This window comes from Nyctereutes procyonoides, unplaced genomic scaffold (assembly GCF_905146905.1).
Source record: "Nyctereutes procyonoides isolate TBG_1078 unplaced genomic scaffold, NYPRO_anot_genome, whole genome shotgun sequence".
NCBI classification, from domain to species: Eukaryota; Metazoa; Chordata; class Mammalia; order Carnivora; family Canidae; genus Nyctereutes; species Nyctereutes procyonoides.
The window spans coordinates 9,629,655-9,650,256 of NW_026575033.1; the positions used below are offsets into that span (position 1 = coordinate 9,629,655).

General features: G+C 39.2%; 1 protein-coding gene across 6 annotated transcripts in view; it reads left to right on the forward strand.

Annotated features, from left to right (window-relative positions):
- Positions 1–20,602, forward strand: part of MTUS2 (microtubule associated scaffold protein 2) — a 577,843-nt gene that overhangs the window by 462,403 nt on the left and 94,838 nt on the right. The window contains exon 9 of one of the 6 annotated variants that reach the window (XM_055317374.1): positions 5,162–5,770. The exons of the other annotated variants lie outside the window; for them this stretch is intronic. Within the exon in view, the coding sequence (XP_055173349.1) occupies positions 5,162–5,392 (231 nt within the window). The 3' untranslated portion in view covers positions 5,393–5,770. Of the gene's footprint in view, positions 1–5,161; positions 5,771–20,602 lie in introns of those variants that run through there. 6 annotated transcript variants of the gene reach the window in all.

Consider the following 20,602-nt stretch of genomic DNA (forward strand, 5'->3'; position numbering starts at 1 on the left):
AACATACAGCATAATATTAGTTTCAGGTATACAATTTAGTGATTCAACACTTCCATAAAACATTGCTAGACCTGATCAACAAATTCAATAAAGTTACAGGATACAAAACGAATGTACAAAAATCTTGCATTTCTATACACCAATAATGAGAGAAAGAGAAATTAAGGAATCAATCTCATTTACAATGCCCCCCAAGCCATAGATAACCTAGAAATAAACCTAACCAAAGAGGTGAAAGACCTGTACTCTGAAAAACTATAAAACACTGATGAAAAAAATTGAAGAACACACAAACAAATGGAAAGATATTCCATGCTCATGGATTAGAAGAACAAATATTGTTAAAATGTCTATTCTACCTAAAGCAATCTACACATTTAATGCAATCCCCATCAAAATACCAACAGCATTTTTCACAGAGCCAGAACAAACAGTCCTGAAATTTGTATGGAACCACAAAAGACCCTGAATAACCAAAGAACCTTGAAAAAGAAAAGAAAAGCTGGAGCCATTCAAGACTTCAAGTTATATTACAAAGCTGTAGTGATCAAAACAATATAGTACTGCACAAAAATAGATGCATAGATCAATAGAACAGAATAGAAAACTCAGAAATGAACCCATAGCTATGAAGTCAATTAATCTTTGACAAAGCAGGAAAGAATTTCCAATGGCAAAATGACAGTCTCTTCAACAAATGGTACTGGGAAAACTGGACAGCAACATGCGAAAGAATGAAACTGGACCACTTTTTACACTATCACAAAAATAAATTCAAAATTGATTAAAGACCTAAATGTGAGACACAAAACCATTAAAAATCCTAGGGGAGAACACAGGCAATAACCCCTTCGACATCTGCTTACTAGCAACTAGCAACTTCTTACTAGATCTGTCTCCTGAGGCAAAGGAAACAAAAGCAAAAATAAACTGTTAGGACTTCATCAAGAAAAAGTTTCTGCACAGTGAAGGAAACAATCAACAAAACTAAAAGGCAGTCCATGGAATGGAAGAAGCTATTTGCAAATGACATCTGATAAAGGGTTAGTATGCAAAATACATAAAGAACTTATGAACTTTGACACCCAAAAAATAACTAATCCAATTAAAAAATGGGCAAAAGACATGTATAGACATTTTTCCAAAGGTTGTTTATGATCATCAAAGTCAATTTTGACCTTCCCATTACAGATAGTTTTATTTTAAAACCAAAAATAATTAAGTCACCTCTGCTGGCATTGCAAATAGGGGAAATGTTTTAGGACACATGGTTTATGAATGACTTATATTGGATTATCACCTCTGAGTACAATTTGAGTTTGGCCCTACTGGTGTATGATTGTGGTGTATGATTGTGTATGAATGTGAGTGGGCACATTCTCAGCTCTTGTATCCATTTGAGCTGAAAAAGACCATGTTCATATTTTATGTCTTATTGTATATCACTTGCCCAAGGCTGTTGTCTTGCTCCCAGCAGTATTTCCTTGTGGAACTGCCATTACAAAGGACCACCTGCATCTATCCACCTCCTTTTTCTCAGAACAATGACAACCTGTAAATTATGCTTATTAAGATTTCACAGACATGGTTACATACCAGATGCCTCTTTTCTCATTGAAATTAAACTAAGTTTTAATCATAACTTCCTTTTACTGATAGGAAGGAGAAACCAAAGGTTGTTTTGATAATAATCTTTTTTAATAGAGAAATTACTAGAAGGAAGAAAGTGTAAGGAATCATGAGGCCCAAAGTATCTGTAGGCTTTGGGCTTTATGAGAGGGTCAAGAGTAGTTTATGAGTGTTAGACAAACAGTGGATTTGTGAGATACATTTATATTGAACCTGAAAAGATCTTTTGGGATCCCTGTTGGGCTGAAATAGGTGTTGGCTAGGAGTAGAACCACTGAAGATGGTTCTACCATATTACTTTTAAGAAATTACTGAAGAGCTGTCCATAGTTACAGTTGGTTACAGGCTCAGTGGAACCCCAAGGGCTTTGATTACACCTGAAACAAGTGTCACAATACCAGTGCTACCTCCCTCCCTAGCTCTCTGCTGTGGTGACAGTGTGATAAGAACTCTACTGTGGCAACATATGTGTGTAGTATGTAGAGCTGTTAAGTTAGATAGGTCTGATTCCTTACTTCAGGCAGCTTTGGGGGGAAATATCCTAGAATGGGGATACCATTAAGAGGTTTAGGGACCTTCTTCACACTCTCCATCAGTTTTTTAATTAATTTTTTATTCTTTTATTGTAAAATATAAATATAGTAAATAATAAAATATAGTAAATAACAAAATAAGATATAAAGCAAAATTTACCATCTGGCTATTTTTAAGTGTTGTATGAAGTTGTGTGAAGGACATTCATATTGTTGTGCAACCTTCACCACCATCCATCTCCAGAACTTTTCCATTTTACCCGACTGAAACTCTGTCCCCATTAAACACTGCCTCCCCATTTCCCCTCCCTTACCACTGGGACCACTATTCTGTCCCTGTGAATTTGAACTACAAGGGCCTCATACGAGTAGAATCACACTCTATTTGAACTTTCCTGTCCAGCCTTTTTCACTCAACATGATGATGTACTCCATCTGTATTGCCACATGGGCACTTTTGGTCTTCAAAATCTGTACAGAGCACTGGGAAAACAGAACTGAGTCCCAACACCATAGGGACATCCAGCTGAGACAAGGGTCCTCAACTCCCTTCACATCCTCTCTGGACTACCCTGGTCCTGGGGAAATTAACCAATCATTTCCATTAAGTCATATATATATTGGGGAGTCCTTTACATACAGTAAAATTCACACTTTTGGTGTACATTTCTGTGAATTTTGATGCAGTGACATTTTAAAGTGTTCCTAGCTCAGCAATTGATAAAACAGAAATGGATATGTGAGGTAGCTGGAGTAGTCCAATTCATAGAGACAGAAATAGAATGGTGATTGCCAGGGATTAGGGAGTTAGTGTTTAATAGGGACAGAGTTTCATTTCAGGAGGATGAAAAAGTTCTGGAGACAATAGTGGGGGTTGTACAACAGTAAGAATGTGCTTAGTGCCACTGAACTCTACGCTTAAACATGGTTTTACGTGTGTCATCTGTGTAGTGATACCTGACACTTGGGAATCAAGAATGGTTTTAATCAAAAAAAGAAAAAAAAAGTCTATTCCTTTTCATGGACTTGAACTAGAGAAATCCATACATAAGATAATCACAGGATTCCTCAAGGCAGCATGAATGAAGCTAACATAACTGCCCTCTCTTCTTTCCCGGGCCAGCCATAAGCAAAGCCGTAAAGGAGGCCGAATAACAAGCTTGCAATCAACCACAACTTCCAGATCTTTATTATTGTTTTGATATGTTGCAGTCTCTAGTGCTCCCTGGGACTACCTAGAATACTGCCGAGCTTGGAAAACTTCAATCTGGAAAATAGCATAGAGTCCAAAGGCTATATAGCCTTTTGTTTTTCCTTTTCTGACAGTAATCCCTAGAATGACCTTGAGCAAATCTTATTGCTCTGTTTCCTAGAGATCAAATGGAACTATCACCTTTGAAAACTTTTACCTTAGCCTTCTCTTTCAAAGTGGATACTCCGGCAACTCGTAACTTCCTAATTATACTGGTGGGCCTGCCATTCTCCCTTGTTAGTTATGTTCAGAATCTCAGTGAGATTTGAGTTCTTCCCTCCCTTGTCGTGTAGCCAACCAGTCACCCAGACCAGGCTCTACCTGGGGTAAGGGCACAATTCTTAGATGACACTGAAGGTGGGACTCAGGCTATGTTCCCATTAGATTTTGTCCACAAGGTCCATACTATCATGAGCACATGTAACTGCAATCAATCCTTCCTGAATTTAATTGCATTTAAAAAATAGATCTCTGTGAAGCACTGTGAGTCACAGTCTTATTTTTAATGTTACATTTTTTAAGTACACTATAAATTGTAGAATATTTTGTAATTATTTCATATCATTAATTCACTCATATCATTAACTCAACAAATATTACTGAATGCCTATAATATACCAGGCACTATTCTAGACTCTAGAGATCCAAAATAGAGTTTCTGTCCTCGTGACCTTGTATTCTAGTGAGAAAGACATAAACACATGTACAATATAATGTAATTTCATATAACATAATTTCATATAAATGTTACAAAGACAGTACACCAAAGGTAATAGTATAAGGAGTATCTGAGGGTGGAGTGGGTTACTTTGCAGTAATCAAAGAAGAGGTGACTTGAATGCTATGAAGGAGCCAACCTTGTGAAAATGTGGAGGGAAGAATGTTCCAGCCAGAGGAAGTGCGAAATGCACAGGTCCTGAGACCATAATGGGTTGGAGGTATTTAAGAAACAGCAAGAAGGTGTGGCTGGAATTCCAGGAATAAGAGGGCAGATAGAAGGAAATAAAGCTCAAGCATTAAGCAAGCAGGACTCAGATCATCCATCAAGTGGCTTATTTGCTGTGGTAAGTGCCGTTGGGAGGTTTTAACATAGACAATGCAGCCCTGATTTATGTGTTTGAAAGAACGCCCTGGCTGTTCTGTGGAGAATGATTGGGGAGAGGCCAGAGGGGAGGCAGGGAGGTCATTTTAGAGACGAGAACATTACCCAAGTAGGAGGTCTGGTGGTTTGGGCCAGGATGACAGTGGAGGTGGTAAAAAGTGAACTTGGATATGTTTTGAAGGTGGAGCAAATAGTGTGGGTGGATTGGATTTCAGGGAGGCAGTGAAAGGAAAGAGAAAAATCAGAGCTGTCTTCATGGTTCTTGGTCTGGCTGGTAAGTGATTTGTGATGCTATTAGTCAGATGAGAAAACCAGGGGATAAGGCCAGTTGAGAAGGCGGGGTGTCCTCACTCTAAAGGTACCTATGGAGTCCCAGTTGAGTTTTGCTTTATTAAGAAAATCCATAGCATTTATGCATGGCTGGGCCAGGATTATTAATCAGAATGCCCAAAATCCATATTTATCACTTCACTAGGCTATGCTGTATTGCAACTTAACAAACTGTTCAGGGGGTGCTACTTATTTTGCTTAAATGGCTGTCTTAAGAAGACAGGAACATAGCTCTTTTTGTCAGAATTCATCAATATATTCATTATGTAGGGGAAACACTGTTGTGTCATGCTTTCAAAATATGGTGTCTTTCAGATCTTTTTAAAATTGGTGCCCAGCAAAATTCATCGGCAGAAAGCTGAGAAGAGGAGAAAAAAGTCCTTGTCTGTCTGTCATGCTGGCAGATTTGAAATGGCACCCAGCTGCACTGAGACAGTCTTGGGGTCTTGTTTCTACAAGCTTCATGGAACTAATCACAATTGTTTGTGGACTCGTGAACTTGTATTTGTGTGTGTTTGTGCTCAGTTGTGGTTAAGACATCACTGAGTCACCCCCTTGGGACAGAACCCTGCCAGACATGATGAAAGACTTTTTAAAAGAATAATCACATGGTTTACATCATCTAGAGGCATATAATCCAAAGAAGGAAAGAGTGTCACCTCCCCAAACACTCAAAAACATGAACACAGAGAACGTAGGATCAATAGAGAATAACTCCTGGTGTATATGTTTCAGCTCTCTCGTATTTAAATCTGTATAGGAAAATGCTGTGAGGAAAAAAAAAATCCCAGTCACTATTAGCTTAGCCTTGAATATGTCTGATGTATAGAAAGCATAGAATAATATTTGCTGAATGAATTAATGACATGAAAAGAATGATTACAAAGTGCCATACATTTTTTGACGTACATTTAAAAAATGTAATGTTAGGAATGAGGATTGTGACTATCACGGTGCTTGGTATTAAATATACTTTTTAAATTAAATTAATTTTTTTTAAGATTTTATTCATTTATTCATGAGAGACACAGAGAGAGAGAGGCAGAGACACAGGCAGAGGGAGAAGCAGGCTCCATGCAGGGAGCGTGATGTGGGACTCGATCCCAGGTCTCCAGGATCACACCCTGGATTGAAGGCAGTGCTAAACCGCTGAGCCACCAGGGCTTCCCAAATTAAATTAAATTAAATTCAGGAAAGATTTACTGTCTAGCTACCATCATGCCTGCATGGAATCCAAGTCAGCCACATGACTGGAGGAGGGACTGCAGCACCTCTGTTCAGAAATATTTTCTCCAAATACATGTACAGCATGTCTGCAATTCCCAAAAACAAACACTACTGGGGAAATGACTAGCCAGTGCCCAGGAAATGTATGTAGGTTTTCATCCTTATTCACTCACTGTGAGGGAGCCCTCACGCAGGCCCATGAGGGCAGCCTCTGTCCAGGATCTACATCCAGTTAGGATATTTGAGGCCATCACATGGAACCATGGTTTGTCTTCATCCCTATAATCCTCAGCCATCACATAAAACCCAGCCCTCTGCCTTTACCTGTAACCTCCTCATACCTTCTATGAATTTGTCTTAGGTTGAGTTCTCTAAAGGCAGTCTGAGACACAGATCTGGGAACCCATGAATTATTGGGGAATTGTGTGCCAAGAAAACCTGTAAGAGGACAAAGGAAGCCAGATAGGAAAATGGTGGAGCTGCTGAGACCAACTCCAGAACTCTGGGAATGTCACCTGATAAATAGGTCACAGCAGTATTTTTAAGTGAGGAAAATGCTGCCTCCAAAATGCAAAGCAGCCTAGCAAGGGTTACATTTCTTTCCCAGTGTTAGGGAGTACAAGGTATGATAAGTTGTCCTTTACTTTGGAGGAAATGTCCTGCCTTGCCACAGGCCAGTAGGCCCCTAAAAACACGGTCAGCATGTTGATCACCTGCATATTTAAAGAGCTGATCACTTCCTTCTGGAGCACGTGTCTTAACCAAGACCTTCACTGTACTTGCCACTTCTTGGTCATCCAATTGGATTAACATGATTTCATTAACTTAGTGGACCCATTCTGCAGATGTTCACATGGCTTAAGTTCCTTTTAGACTTTACTGTGTCAGTGAGCAGAAGACTTAACATGGCCCTGGGGCACAGTTTCACTGACTAATGTTCATTCCATAGGGGATTAACTGTTTCAGATCCTTCACTCTGATTGGCATGAAGACTGCCTTTACCAACTTAACAGCCACATACCATACACCAGAGTCTGTGTTCATTCGCTCTAGTGAATATTACCACACCAGGCACATTCAGCCTATTGTTTAGCTAGGTTTGTGGTGGGGCAATGTCTTTCACCATGATCCATCTGTTTTTTTCTCTAGGGGACAGACTGGTGAATTAAATGGAGGATATGATAGGAACGCTAGCCTTACATCCTTTGAGTCTCTGAGAGTGGCACTAACCTCTGCCATTCCTTCTAGGATACAATACTGTTTGTAATTTACTATTTTACCTGGGGTGAGACCATTTCATGGACTACTACTTCAATAGTTCTTATTCTACATGCAAAGGAAGCAATGTGAGGGGTCTACTAATTGCTAAGTATATCCATTCTGATCATACATGTGTGAATTGCAGAAATAATCACTGAGGTCCATGGACTCAGGGGACCCACTTTTATTTGAACCTGGTTCACAATTCCACTAATTATCTGACTCCCATATGCTCCTAATCTAACAGGGGGTATGTGCTAGGGGTTATTAGCACCTGGACAGGAGTATCAGTGTCTACTATGGACTTGTGTCCAAAATCCCTTGGAAAGTCTGGGTATTTACCATTTTACAAAGTATAGTTATATGAGTCAAAGCCATAGGTGCTCATCCATTCCAGATTCCTTTGGGATATACATATTAAGTAATACCTCTGTTGGACACCCATATGTCTTATCTCTAGGAGAACCATGATCTCCTCCATAGATCCCCACAGATCACCCATCATACTGTCATCCCAATCTGGCTGATGGTTAAGTGCTGCCACATGGTCTTAGGAATTCTGGGATCCTCTTGTTCCCATCGATACCAGAAAGTCCTGTTTTATAAGAGTGTCTCCTACTATCAACCCTGGTTTATAGGTTTATAGAGGAGAGCCTCTGCTGATGTAACCCTTATCACCTTAGGAGAAGGTGTGTCCTTGGGCCCTCCTGAGGAACACGGTCAGCTGGGTGGGTCTTCCAGTCTTACATAAAAGGTCCGTTCTAGCATGCCCACTTGTCTAGCTCCTTGTCTCTTTCTCTATAGTGTGCCATACAGTTTTGACATCCACATCATTTATTGTGGACCATCACTTTTTCCAAGCTTCCGTGAGCCCATAGCATGTTATAACCATCCATTTTCAGGCATGTTCTCCCTTTCCTACCATGAAAGGTTAGCCCGCTCCTTCAAGTCCTTTGGCTTTTAACTGCTCTCCTCCCTTAACAGATCCAACACTTTCTGATTGGGTCACACCAAGATTTGACCCTAGTGATTGGTCTCGTGGATAATAAGGGAGGTAAGTGTTAGATCCTAAAGAACACACATGTGGTCAGGTAAGGTACCTGCTTTATGTGAGAGGAAACGGAGGCTGTAGTATTCACAACAAAGGAGTGATAATCACTTCTGCAGGCCATAGGATTTAGGGAATGTGAGCATTTAGATTCTCAAGCACTTCCATCCAGATATCTGTATCTTGAGTCTCAAGATCCCAATCCTTCTGGCTCAGAGATTTGACTATGGTATAGGAGAGAGCATCTTTCTTTGCTGAAAGGACATACCTACTACTCTTTGATTAGGACCTAAGCCTGGTTGATGTACTCGTATTCTCAATGTTCTGCCAAGGAGATCCTCTGGCTTTCACACTTTGATTGATGTCTGATTGCCTTGATCTGTCATTTTCCCTTCAAAGCATCCATGCTGCTCAGCAGTGGCCATCCAATTCTATAGTCCTTAAAATTCCTGTTTCCCTTCATACATCACAAAGGACTGAGACAGTGCACAAGCCTTTGTATTCCTTTCCACAAGCTGTAGCATTCCATTGCTACTCTTTCTGTCATTGCCAGTGGCTGGTGGATGATTCAGTTCCAGGATCTGTCCTTGGAGTCTGCTTCCCAGGACTACTTCTGGACTATCTGCCTTATATCAGGTTCCCTGGAAGCAGAGCTGAGACAGATACTCGGGCACATGTGATTTGCTGAAGGAGTGCTCTTTAGGAAGAACCCACTAGGGAAACAGGACAAGGAGAGGGAAGCTGCTGAGCAAAGGTGTGATCTCAATGGAGTCTTGTCATTGGTCTCATTTACAAAGAATCTCTACAATATAAATCACCCCACAGAGTCATCCTGTACAGAGGTAGAGAGCTTTTGTACTCCCATATCAGTCAGTTACTGGCTACTTCTGGGGATAGGAGTTTACCTCCCATGCATACCTGGAGGTCACAGGCATGAGTTCTCCCAGCAGCTGCAGGTAGGCAAGGCACCCAGAGCATCTCCTCCAGACTCATCCCCTCACAGTTAACCCTCAGCTTTTCCCCACTAATGACATCATTCTACTTCAAACAAACTCTCTTACTAATCAACCTTTTCCAAAGATGTTCGCTACCTCCTTTCCTGTACTGATGCTCCAACTGTGCACATACCAACAATTCATTGTGCTTCTGTACAAACCTCAAAGTTCATCCTATTTTGAAGTTTTGTCTGCCCTCTGCTCCTCCTTGCCAGGGTCAGTTTCTCAAACACTCTCACAGCCATCCCATCCAGCCCCATTTATTGAAGACCTGCTAGCAGCCTCCCCTCTTCCCACCCCAGTTCCATTCATAATTACTGGAGGTTTTGCTAGACTGACAGCTCAATCAAGAAGTAAAAAGCAAACTTCCAACTTCTGGACCTTCTTAACTCAGAGACTTTTAGTCTTCAACTACCTGTGTCCTGGATTCTGTCTTAAACCAGAACTGCTCTACAACATGAGCTCTCAGTTCTGATCACATTCTGACTAGCCCCCTCACCTTGTGCAATGCTCACCTCCCTCCTGCTGTAGCTCTTTTTCAGCATAGAGACCTCCCATCAGTTCCTTAGGCCCTCTCATTTCTTCCACTGGTTCAAGACCCTTTTCATCTCCATTCCCTCCATAACTGGGCCCACTTGGTGACTGAAAGAGTAGACCTGGACCAGCAGCATTGGCAGTGCCTGGGAACTTTCAGCACTGTGTAGTCTCAGGTCCCATACCAGACCCACTGAATCAGAACCTTCATTTTAACAAGATAGCAGGATTTGTATGCACATTAAATCTGAAAAGCACTTCTGTAAAATACTCTACCTGTGGATTCCCTAGCTCTTTATCCTTTTGCCAGACCCACCAAGCAGAACTCCAGTCATACGTGGACACTACAACATAGGTGCTCATGGTTGTGGGCCTCCAACCACAGTGGAGCTCTCATGGCTGTTGCTTATCAACCCTTTTGTTTGTTTTCATCATCTTGTCCAATTTCTCTCAACAGCTACCCCAAATGCATACCATTCCCTTCAAGCCCTCATTCAAACCACTAATCATACTCATAAATTAAGCTAGTTTTGGTTCATATGTATTAGAATAAGATTGTTATATTTGCTCATGTATTCAATCTTTTTGAATGTAATTGTACTTTGTTAATACAAATTGACACATTTTTCCCAGAAAGAAAGAGAATTGTGGAACAATTTTAAATTAAAAAGAAAAAAACAAACAAGTGAAATAAATAAAACAAAAACCATTAATTTGATTTTGGTGTCATATGTCCACATACCTGTTGTATGGTTACCATACTCCTCTGCATGTTTGATATGTTATATACTTTTAAAATGAAATTTAAAGATCATTCTGGTACAAAGAAAAATTTTAAAGTTTTCCCTGATAATTTGTGACCATGGCCAATGCACATGTTTCTCATTATACTCTTTGCCTAATCTTAAAAAAACTGTAAGCCAAGAATTTAAATTTGAAATAACCTGGGGTCTGGATAAAAGCAAAATCTCCCAAGAGGAATGCATTCTCAAACTAGGCCTCAAAGAATTCATGCAGATAGAGTTCCAAAAAGAGGAACACACAATATTTTTAAAAATCACAAAACACATCCATACAAAATCTCATGTTAGAGTCAGCAGAAATAACAAACAACAGAGCCACATCCAGAAGATTTTCAATATTAAAATTATCATAAACAGTATTCAAAAAAAGTATGCATGTCATGTGGTTTTAGAAGAGACAGAACTCAAAATATGATTCAGAGCCTATCAAAAACTATCAAAGAATCAAGTAGAAATTCTCAAACTTGAAAACATAATAATTGAAACTAAGTAGAGGAGTTCTACAGAATAGATAATTCATGAACTGCAGATTTGAAGAAATTACACAGGATTTAGCACAAAAGGACAGAGACATGGAAATATTGAAGAGGTTAAGAGCCACAGAGAATAGAATGGAATATGCAAACATAGGATAATTCCAGAAGGAAGGAATAGAGGGAATTAGGAGAGGCATTATGGAAAATGATATTGACCAAGAATGTTTTGGAATTAATTAGTGACATGGATCCTCAGACCAAAAAAAAAGTATCAAAGTAAATAAATTCACTCTCTAAATACCGTGTGGTGTAATTGCTGAATACAAAAAACAAACAGAAGATTTTTATAGCAATCATAGGGTGGGGGGAAAAGAGTATCTACTAAAAGAGCAACACAGCCTGAGAGTTAACTCTTTAGGAATGATGGAGAGCAGAGGACAGTGAAATAAAAAGTGCTGGGAAAAATTACCTGCCAGCCTGCTATAGAACTCCCAAGTGAAACTGGCTTTCAAAAATTAGGGGGGGAAAAGACATTTTTGGGTAAACATTGAAAGATTTACCCACCTATTGGATCTCAGTAAAGGGTCTTCCAGATGAGAAAAATAATCTCAGAAAGAAGGTCTGACTTGGAAGAAGGAATGTTAAATCTGGAAATGGATGTGTATATAAGCAAATGGTCAGCATGTATGAAGTATGAATGAGGAACTCCAATAAAACTGTGGGAGACAATAAAGAAGAAATAAAGCTGTGGACTTTGCATATGAAGGACTTATGAATGTGTTTGAGACCTTAAGAATATCTCTGGACAGCACAGAAGTTATGAAAAGGTAAAGGCCCAAGGTTCTGGGAAAGAGTGTGATATTATTATCGTGACATTTGTTCAATCAACTAAAAAGACTTAATATGTAATCAGAGCAGATTATAATCTATTCTAGAATCTGAAATCTGGCCTTTTTTTCTTTCATATACTGAATGAAGGGTCATAGGATGTTCCTTTATACCCAGGATTAAGGCTAAACTGCATTCATTCCTATGAAGAGAGTATTAAGCATACTCTCTCCAAAAAATAGCATGTTTAATAATTGAGGTACACATGGTATATTGGCAGAGTAGCCATGGGTATACTTTTTTAAAATTTCAAATTTTATACTTTTTACTATTATTCATATGAGATAAAGCATGTCTACATCCTCTGTTCCTCTTTTTTTCCCCCTCTGGCTGTATTTTGCTTCTTGATTTATGATAAATAACATATTAGAGATATTAGCATTTTACCTATCATGTGATTTGGAAATAATTTCCTCAATCAATACATTTCTTTTCACTTTGCTATGCTGTTTTTTAAAATAAATGATTGTGCTTTTATTTTTTTATTTTTATTTATTTTTTTAATAATAAATTTATTTTTTATTGGTGTTCAATTTGCCAACATACAGAATAACACCCAGTGCTCATCCCGGCAAGTGCCCCCCTCAGTGCCCATCACCCATTCATTCACCCCCACCCCCCGCCCTCCTCCCCTTCCACCACCCCTAGTTCGTTTCCCAGAGTTAGGAGTCTTCCATGTTCTGTCTCCCTTTCTGATGTTTCCTACCCATTTCTTCTCCCTTCCCTTCTATTCCCTTTTGCTATTTTTATATTCCCCAAATGAATGAGACCATATAATGTTTGTCCTTCTCTGATTGACTTATTTCACTCAGCATAATACCCTCCAGTCCCATCCACGTTGAAGCAAATGGTGGGTATTTGTCATTTCTAATGGCTGAGTAATATTCCATTGTATACATAAACCACATCTTCTTTATCCATTCATCTTTCGATGGACACCGAGGCTCCTTCCACAGTTTGGCTATTGTGGACATTGCTGCTACAAACATCGGGGTGCAGGTGTCCTGGCGTTTCATTGCATCTGAATCTTTGGGGTAAATCCCCAACAGTGCAATTGCTTGGTCATAGGGCAGATCTATTTTTAACTCTTTGAGGAACCTCCACACAGTTTTCCAGAGTGGCTGCACCAGTTCACATTCCCACCAACAGTGCAAGAGGGTTCCCTTTTCTCCGCATCCTCTCCAACATTTGTTGTTTCCTGCCTTGTTAATTTTCCCCATTCTCACTGGTGTGAGGCGGTATCTCATTGTGGTTTTGATTTGTATTTGCCTGATGGCAAGTGATGCAGAGCATTTTCTCATGTGCATGTTGGCATGTCTTTGTCTTCCTCTGTGAGATTTCTCTTCATGTCTTTTGCCCATTTCATGATTGTATTGTTTGTTTCTTTGGTGTTGAGTTTAATAAGTTCTTTATAGATCTTGGAAACTAGCCCTTTATCTGATATGTCATTTGCAAATATCTTCTCCCATTCGTAGGTTGTCTTTTAGTTTTGTTTTAGAGAGAGATAGAGAGTGCATGCCGACACCAGAGAGAGGGGATTGGGGAGGGGCAAAGGAAGAGGGAGGGAGAGAATGTTAAGCAGGCTTCATGCTCAGTGTGAAGACGGAAGTAGGCTCTATCTCACAACCCAGAAATCATGACCTGAGCCGAAATCAAGAGTCAGATGCTTAAGTGATCAAGCCACTCAGGTACCCCAAGACTGTGCTTTTTATGTAGTCAAATCTAAGATTCCCTTTATGTCTTACAAGTCTGGTTTCATGCTTAGGAAGATTCTCCTTCCCCAAGTTATAATGATACTATTATATATTTGCCCTCTGATACCTTGGTAGTTTTAAATTTAATGTTTAGATTTCAAATCCATATGAAGTTTATTCTGATACATGATTTATGGTAGAGGGTTCACTTTTTTGTTTTTCTACCTAGGTATCCTATTGATTCAACACCAATGATAGAATACTCTTATCATTTACCATGGATTTGACATGCTACCTATATTATTGAGTTCTAAAACATACCTAGTTCTGTTTCTGGCTCTCTTTTTGTTCCATTGATTGACTTATCTATATCTGGGCCAGCACCACACACACACATACAAAAACACATGTATGTATACATACATTTGCACACACACATACACAGAGATCTCAAACATTTTCTCATCATTATTATTCTTGAAAAAATTTTCATGGCTATTCTCATTTTCTCTGCCAGCTGAATTATTAAAATAACCTGTCAAGTTTGAATAAAAAACATTGGTATTTAAATTTTCTTTGCATTGGATTTATAGATTAACTTGAAAGACACTGACATCTTTACAATATAGGGTCATTTACCCAAGAACAAGAAATAGTCTTGAACTCATTTATTCAGGACTTAAGTAATCTTGTGTATGTGTAAATATCCATATATTTAGTCCTTCACATTTATTTAGTCCTGCACATTTAGTCCTGCACATTTCTGAATATGAAATCCATGCATGGAGTTGTCACTCTTTTTAACTTTTGCCCACAACTACCTATGTAAGAGTTGCCTACGATATTTGAGTGTCTTATGATTAGGTCACTATGCTTGGTACCCAAACCACAAAAACCCCAACAAATTTGACCATCACCTGAGACAAGAACTCTATCCAGTAGCATGTACTGTAGTAGAGAACTCCAAGAGGAGCCTCCTTCATAAGGACTTTATTTTTGAGATATAATAATAAAGTCAAAGGATGAGAGTAGAATCTGAAGCTGAAAAAGAGAAACCAGCAAGCAAAACTTAAGCAGTACAATTCATGAGTAAGTATAAAACATGAAAGAGAAAGAAAATATAGATACTTATGGGTAGCAGTTGCAGAGAAACAAGTAGAAAGTGTAGGAAAATGCTGAATTGTGTATATGGCACAGTTGCAAGGGGAGGAAGCAGGAACACCTGTTACTGAAGGATGATAAGATCACCAGGACAACTTTTTGAATAATTTATATTATTGAGCCATTCAGAGCTGTTTAGTCTTCTGTATATTCCAGTCCTCTGGGAAGTTGGCCTGTGAAATGGATTTTTCATTCCTCTGTATTTCCTTCCAATAAATACTTACAAACTCAAACCTGAATTTCTGGAGGAAGGGAGAGGAGTTAGAGGCATATCCTCCACCCACTCTTAAAATTCTAAGCCCCGCCTCTCTCTCAGCAGAAAACTTTTATTCTTCATAATGAAGTAGAAAGCAGACTACTAATACTAAAGCAGGATCTCCCCCAATTTCTCACAATTCTGCTTCCCTACAAAATCATATACATCTCGATGAATTCTGGTTTCCCACAAGAATGAGTAGCACCCTCCTTTGATTCTAATTAAATTCCTCTCCCTCTGCCTCTTAGCTCTACAGGCATGCCTGTTGTCTTGATCAGAGTCCCTGGTCACTGCTTTGTGGCCTTGCACCATTCATTATCCCACTCACTAATTTCTTTAGCTTCTCCTTCCTTCTCAACTGCTCTTGTGCCCCCAAACATGCTCACCTCCCTAAAACACAGTGCCCACACTCCACATCCCCCCTCTGCCTTCCATCCATTACCAGCTTCTGTTCCCACTTCCCTATGGGCACTGCTTTCACTGAGGGAGGGCGTCCCCAGTGAGGACCTGATTGCCAGAACTGAAGGATATTTTCTTTTTTTGTAAGATTTTATTTATTTATTTATTTGTCATAGAGAGATAGAGACAGAGCATGAACAGGCAGGATGGGCAGAGAGAGAGAGAAACAGGCTCCCCGCCGAGCAGTGAGTCCAATGTAGAACTCCATCTTAGGACCCTGGGATCGTCACGACCTCAGCCAGCAGATGCTTACCCAACTGAGCCAACCAGGCGCCCCTGAAGGATATTTTTCAATCCCTCACTTGAGTCTCTTTGATAACAGTTGTAGTCACCCATTAACTGTGGAAACTCTACTTCCTTAGCTTCTGATCCAACACTCTTCTGATTTTCCTTGTCTTCTACCATTTCTCTCACTCTCTTTTTTAACTGTTCCCCTCTTTCTCAACCCATCCCTGGATAATCCTGACCTGGTTACTACATGTGTGTGCTAAAGGATCCCCAGACTCTAGCCCTGAGCATCACACTTTTCACATCCACCTTCTTGTGTATTGTTTCCACCTGTTGCCAGGAACATCAGTTTAGCAGATCCCAGACAGTACTTGTCAGTTTCCAGCCCCCCCACCTTCTCCTAACCTTGTTTATTCCATTTCATTTTGGCATATTGTCATCAAAATCCTCTGTGATGGTTGATTTTATGTGTCAACCTGACTAGGCCATGGAGTGCCCAGATATTTGCTCAAACATTATTCTTATGTATGTCTGAGGATGTTTCTGGATGAGGTTAACATTTGGAAGAGTTGACTGTGTAAAGCAGATTGCCCTTTCCAATATAGGTGGGACTTGTCCAGTTGCTCATCCAAAATAGCCTTTTACTCAGAAAACTCTGAGTATGAGAGGATTCCTTCTGCCTAACTGCCTTCAAGCTGGGGCAGTTTTGTTTTTTTTTTCCCTACCCTTAGACTCAGGGGAAACGCTGCCCTCCTAGTTCTACAGCCTTCAGGCTCAGATGGGAACAGCATCAGCTCTCCGGAGTCTCCAGCTAGCAGACAGTTGATCACAGGATGTTTAAGCCTCTATACTTACATTAACCAATTCCTCATAATAAATCTCTTTACATAAAACAGTATTTATAACCATATAAAATTATATATTATACAATATATATAATTGGACTAATACAATTATACAATATATATAATTATATAATATATATAATATACTATATATAATTATACTATATATATGTATGTGTATATATATATATATAATTGGACTAATACACTCTCCTTGCCTTATTCCTCTACCAATTTTTTCTCATAAATATATGTTCTTACAGCTATATTTATCTTTCCAGGACATTCCATCTATGCTCTATCTAGTATATCAACTTTGTCAAGTTTTGATTGCTTCACAGAGGGAGCTACCTAAAACGCTAGTCTTATGTCCCTTCCCTATTAAAAATCTTCTAGCAGCTCTCTGGGGTCACAAGTCAACAAAATAAAGGTCAAGCTCCTTGATTTGAGATTCAAGCTTCATTTCTCTACACCGAGATACCATTTTACCATTGCCCTTAGAGCCACAGGCAGTTTTCAAGGCTTATTGTCCCCAGACTGGGGCCATTTAACTGGGAGATTCAGCTCTTCACTAACTCCTGTGCCAGCCCATGTCATTTCAACCTTCCAGAACTACTTCTAGAATGTAGACCTAGTTGTGAACGGAACAAAGAAAGGATAGATTGGGTAGAGGCAAGATGTTCTTTCTCCTCTTCGCCTTAGTGCTTGTCCTCATGACAAAACAGAAGGCAAGGAAAATTAGCTGGGAAACCACCAAAAAGCAGATATGCTCAAAATCGTATTTTAAGCTAAACTTCTGATCAACAGGAAAGCAGGGTTTTCTTCGAGCTTCCTGAAAGCTCATTCTCCTGAAATCCTTACTTAACCCCAGATGGGGGGCAATTGGAGACAAGCTCAGAAATGACAGGGCATTTTTTTTTCTTTTTAAAAAGATTTTACATATAGTTATTAAGCCTCAAGAAGCCTTTCTTATTATTCACCATTCCTATATTGGTTGTGGAATTACAGGTTTTCTGATCTTTTTGTGTAAGTTGACCAGTAAATATTCTATTGCTTTCCATATTTCCAGGAAAAGAAAATAATCCAGCATATATTTAATGAAAGAGTAACATTGCCAGTTTTTCTGCCACTGGGGAGTAGTTTAATGTTCTTGGGGGAATTTGTGACTAATTAATTTAATTTGAATAATCAGCACTTTATAATCATGTTAAGTTGCTATGGCTTAACCGTTTTTGATTTGCTTCTTAATTAAATAATTTCACCAGAACCCATATACATTTTTTCAGCTTTAAATCATATTGACAACCTGTTCTTGATGTATATATTATCCAAATATGGGGGCTTTTAGAAAGTTTATAAGCATCATAATTTTTTTAAAGATTTTATTTATTTTCAAGAGACAGAGAGTGGGGCAAAGGAGCAAAGGGGGAGGGAGAAGGACGAGAAGACTCCACACTCAGCCTGGAGCCCAACGCGAGGCTTCATCCTACGATGCTAAAATCAGGACCCGAACCTAAACCAAGAGTCTGATGCCCAACTATGTCACCCAGGCACCCCCAGCATCATAATTTCTTTTTTTTCTTAAATATTCATTTATTTATTCATGAAAGACACAGACTGAGAGAGAGAGAGGCAGAGACAGAGGCAGAGGGAGAAGCAGCCTCCCCATAGGGAGCCCAGTGTGGGACTCGATCCCAGATCCTGGGATCATGACCTAAGCCAACAGTAGATGCCCAACCGCTGAGCCATCCAGGTGTCCCAGCACCATAATTTCTTAAATAAAAATGTCCAGTTGAATACTGTCTCTCATATGTCATAACAGAAACCCAAAATACATAGCACAACTCACCCAAAAAATGTTAGCTTCTGAAGTTCTGCATTTTAATCCTGCAAAATGTAAGTGACCTGGCAAAGCTTTCAGAGACAGTTGGCACATTTAGTGACAGGAGAGAAGAATGAACACCCAATTCAGGTTTGCACAGTGGAGGATATCTCCTGCCAGTAAGGGACAACCCTGGAAGGCACTGTTTTTCTGCATGTGAAATATTCCAAACATTCAGGTAAGTGCAAAGAATTAACTAATGACAACTACTTGCCAGGTATCTAAGTTTGATGAATCTTAACATCTTGCCAAATTTGCTTTTGATTTTTTATTTTAAAAATAAAATATTTCAACAGGGACGCCTGGGTGGCTCAGCAATTAAGCATCTGCCTTCAGCTCAGAGCATGATCCTGGGGTCCCAGGATCGAGTTCCACATTGGGCTCCCTGAATGGAGCCTGCTTCTCCCTCTGCCTGTGTCTCTACCTCTCTCTCTGTGTCTCTTATGAGTAAGTAAATAAATAATCTAAAATAAATAAAATAAAATATTTCAGATAAAGCTGAAGACTGCTTTGTACCTCTCCACGATCTTCTGACCATCCCTCACAAGAAATAACCAACTCTGTATTAGCTCCTGTCACATGAAAATTACCACAAAACATAGCTTCTTAAAACAACAAACATTTATTACTTCACACAGTTCCTGTGGGTCAGGTGTCTGGGAGACACTTAGCTGGTTGAGGCTGGTGGTTCTGGCTCAGGCTCTCTCGTGAGGTTGCTGTCAAGCTGTTGTCTGAAACTTCTCATTATTGAGTGGAGGCTAAGAATACTCCTCACATTCATTCATGTGTTGACAGACCCCAGTTCCTCATGAGTGGGAGACTCCAGTCCTCACTATATGGGCATTTACGAGGGCTGCTCACAACATAGCAACTTACTTCCCCCTCCAGCAACAAATCCAAGAGAAATTAAAAATGGGATGCTAAAGATGGAAGCCACAGTTTTTTACTACCTAATTTGGAGATGACTTACCATCATATCTGCCATATGCTATGAATGACAGAGACCAATCCTAATCCAATGTGGGACAGGACTCCACATTTCTGTGAACACCAGAAGGGGGAATCATCAGGTGCCATCTTGAAGACTGGCACTACAACTCCAAATAGGGTTTTATATTCTTACCACATAAATATTTATAACATAAACAATATGTAACATTGCTTTTTGCATATTTTTAATCATATAAACATCGTACTGTGTATACCATCCTACACACAAACTTAAGTTTTTGAGACATTTCCATGTTGATCTTATTCATCTGTTTCCTCTGCTGTATGGAATTCCACTGTATGACTATACCATGATTTAGAGATCCAGCATTTAGTTAAAAGATTATTTTCATTTTTCACTCTTAAGGATGAACTGAACATTCTTAAACATGCCAACTTGTGTACCTGTGCAAAAATTTCCCTCTAAGGTATATATTTAGAAGTAAAATGACTGAGTCAAAGTGTGTATATATCTTCAACTTTCTTATATGACCACATTGTTCCTCAAAGTGGTTGTACTAACATTCTACCAGCTATGATAAGTGGTACCCTTTTCTCCACATACTGACCCAGAGAAATATATCATATTCAAATTTCTGTCAGTCTATTTGTATGAATTGTTATCTTATGGTAGTTTTTACTTGCATTCACTAATTATTTACGGATTGAGTATATTTTTATGTTTAGTGATCATTTGAGTTTCCTTTTCTGAGTATTGCTTCCCCAGATTCTTTGTTCTGTTTTTTGTTGTGTGGTCTTATTCTTACTGATTAGATATAATTTTTATATATTCTGGATTCTAATCAGTCATGATTTATATATATCACAGTAATTTTCTTTGAGTTTCTGACTTATCACTTTGTTTTTAGTGTCTTTTATTCCATCAAATTTCTAGTTCTGGTGGGAGTCAAATTTATCATTTTTTATTGCTTATACCTTGTCTTGGTTAAAAAAAATCATCTCCAAAATTCCATCCTTTTCTCACTTGTGTATAATGAAATCAATGTCAT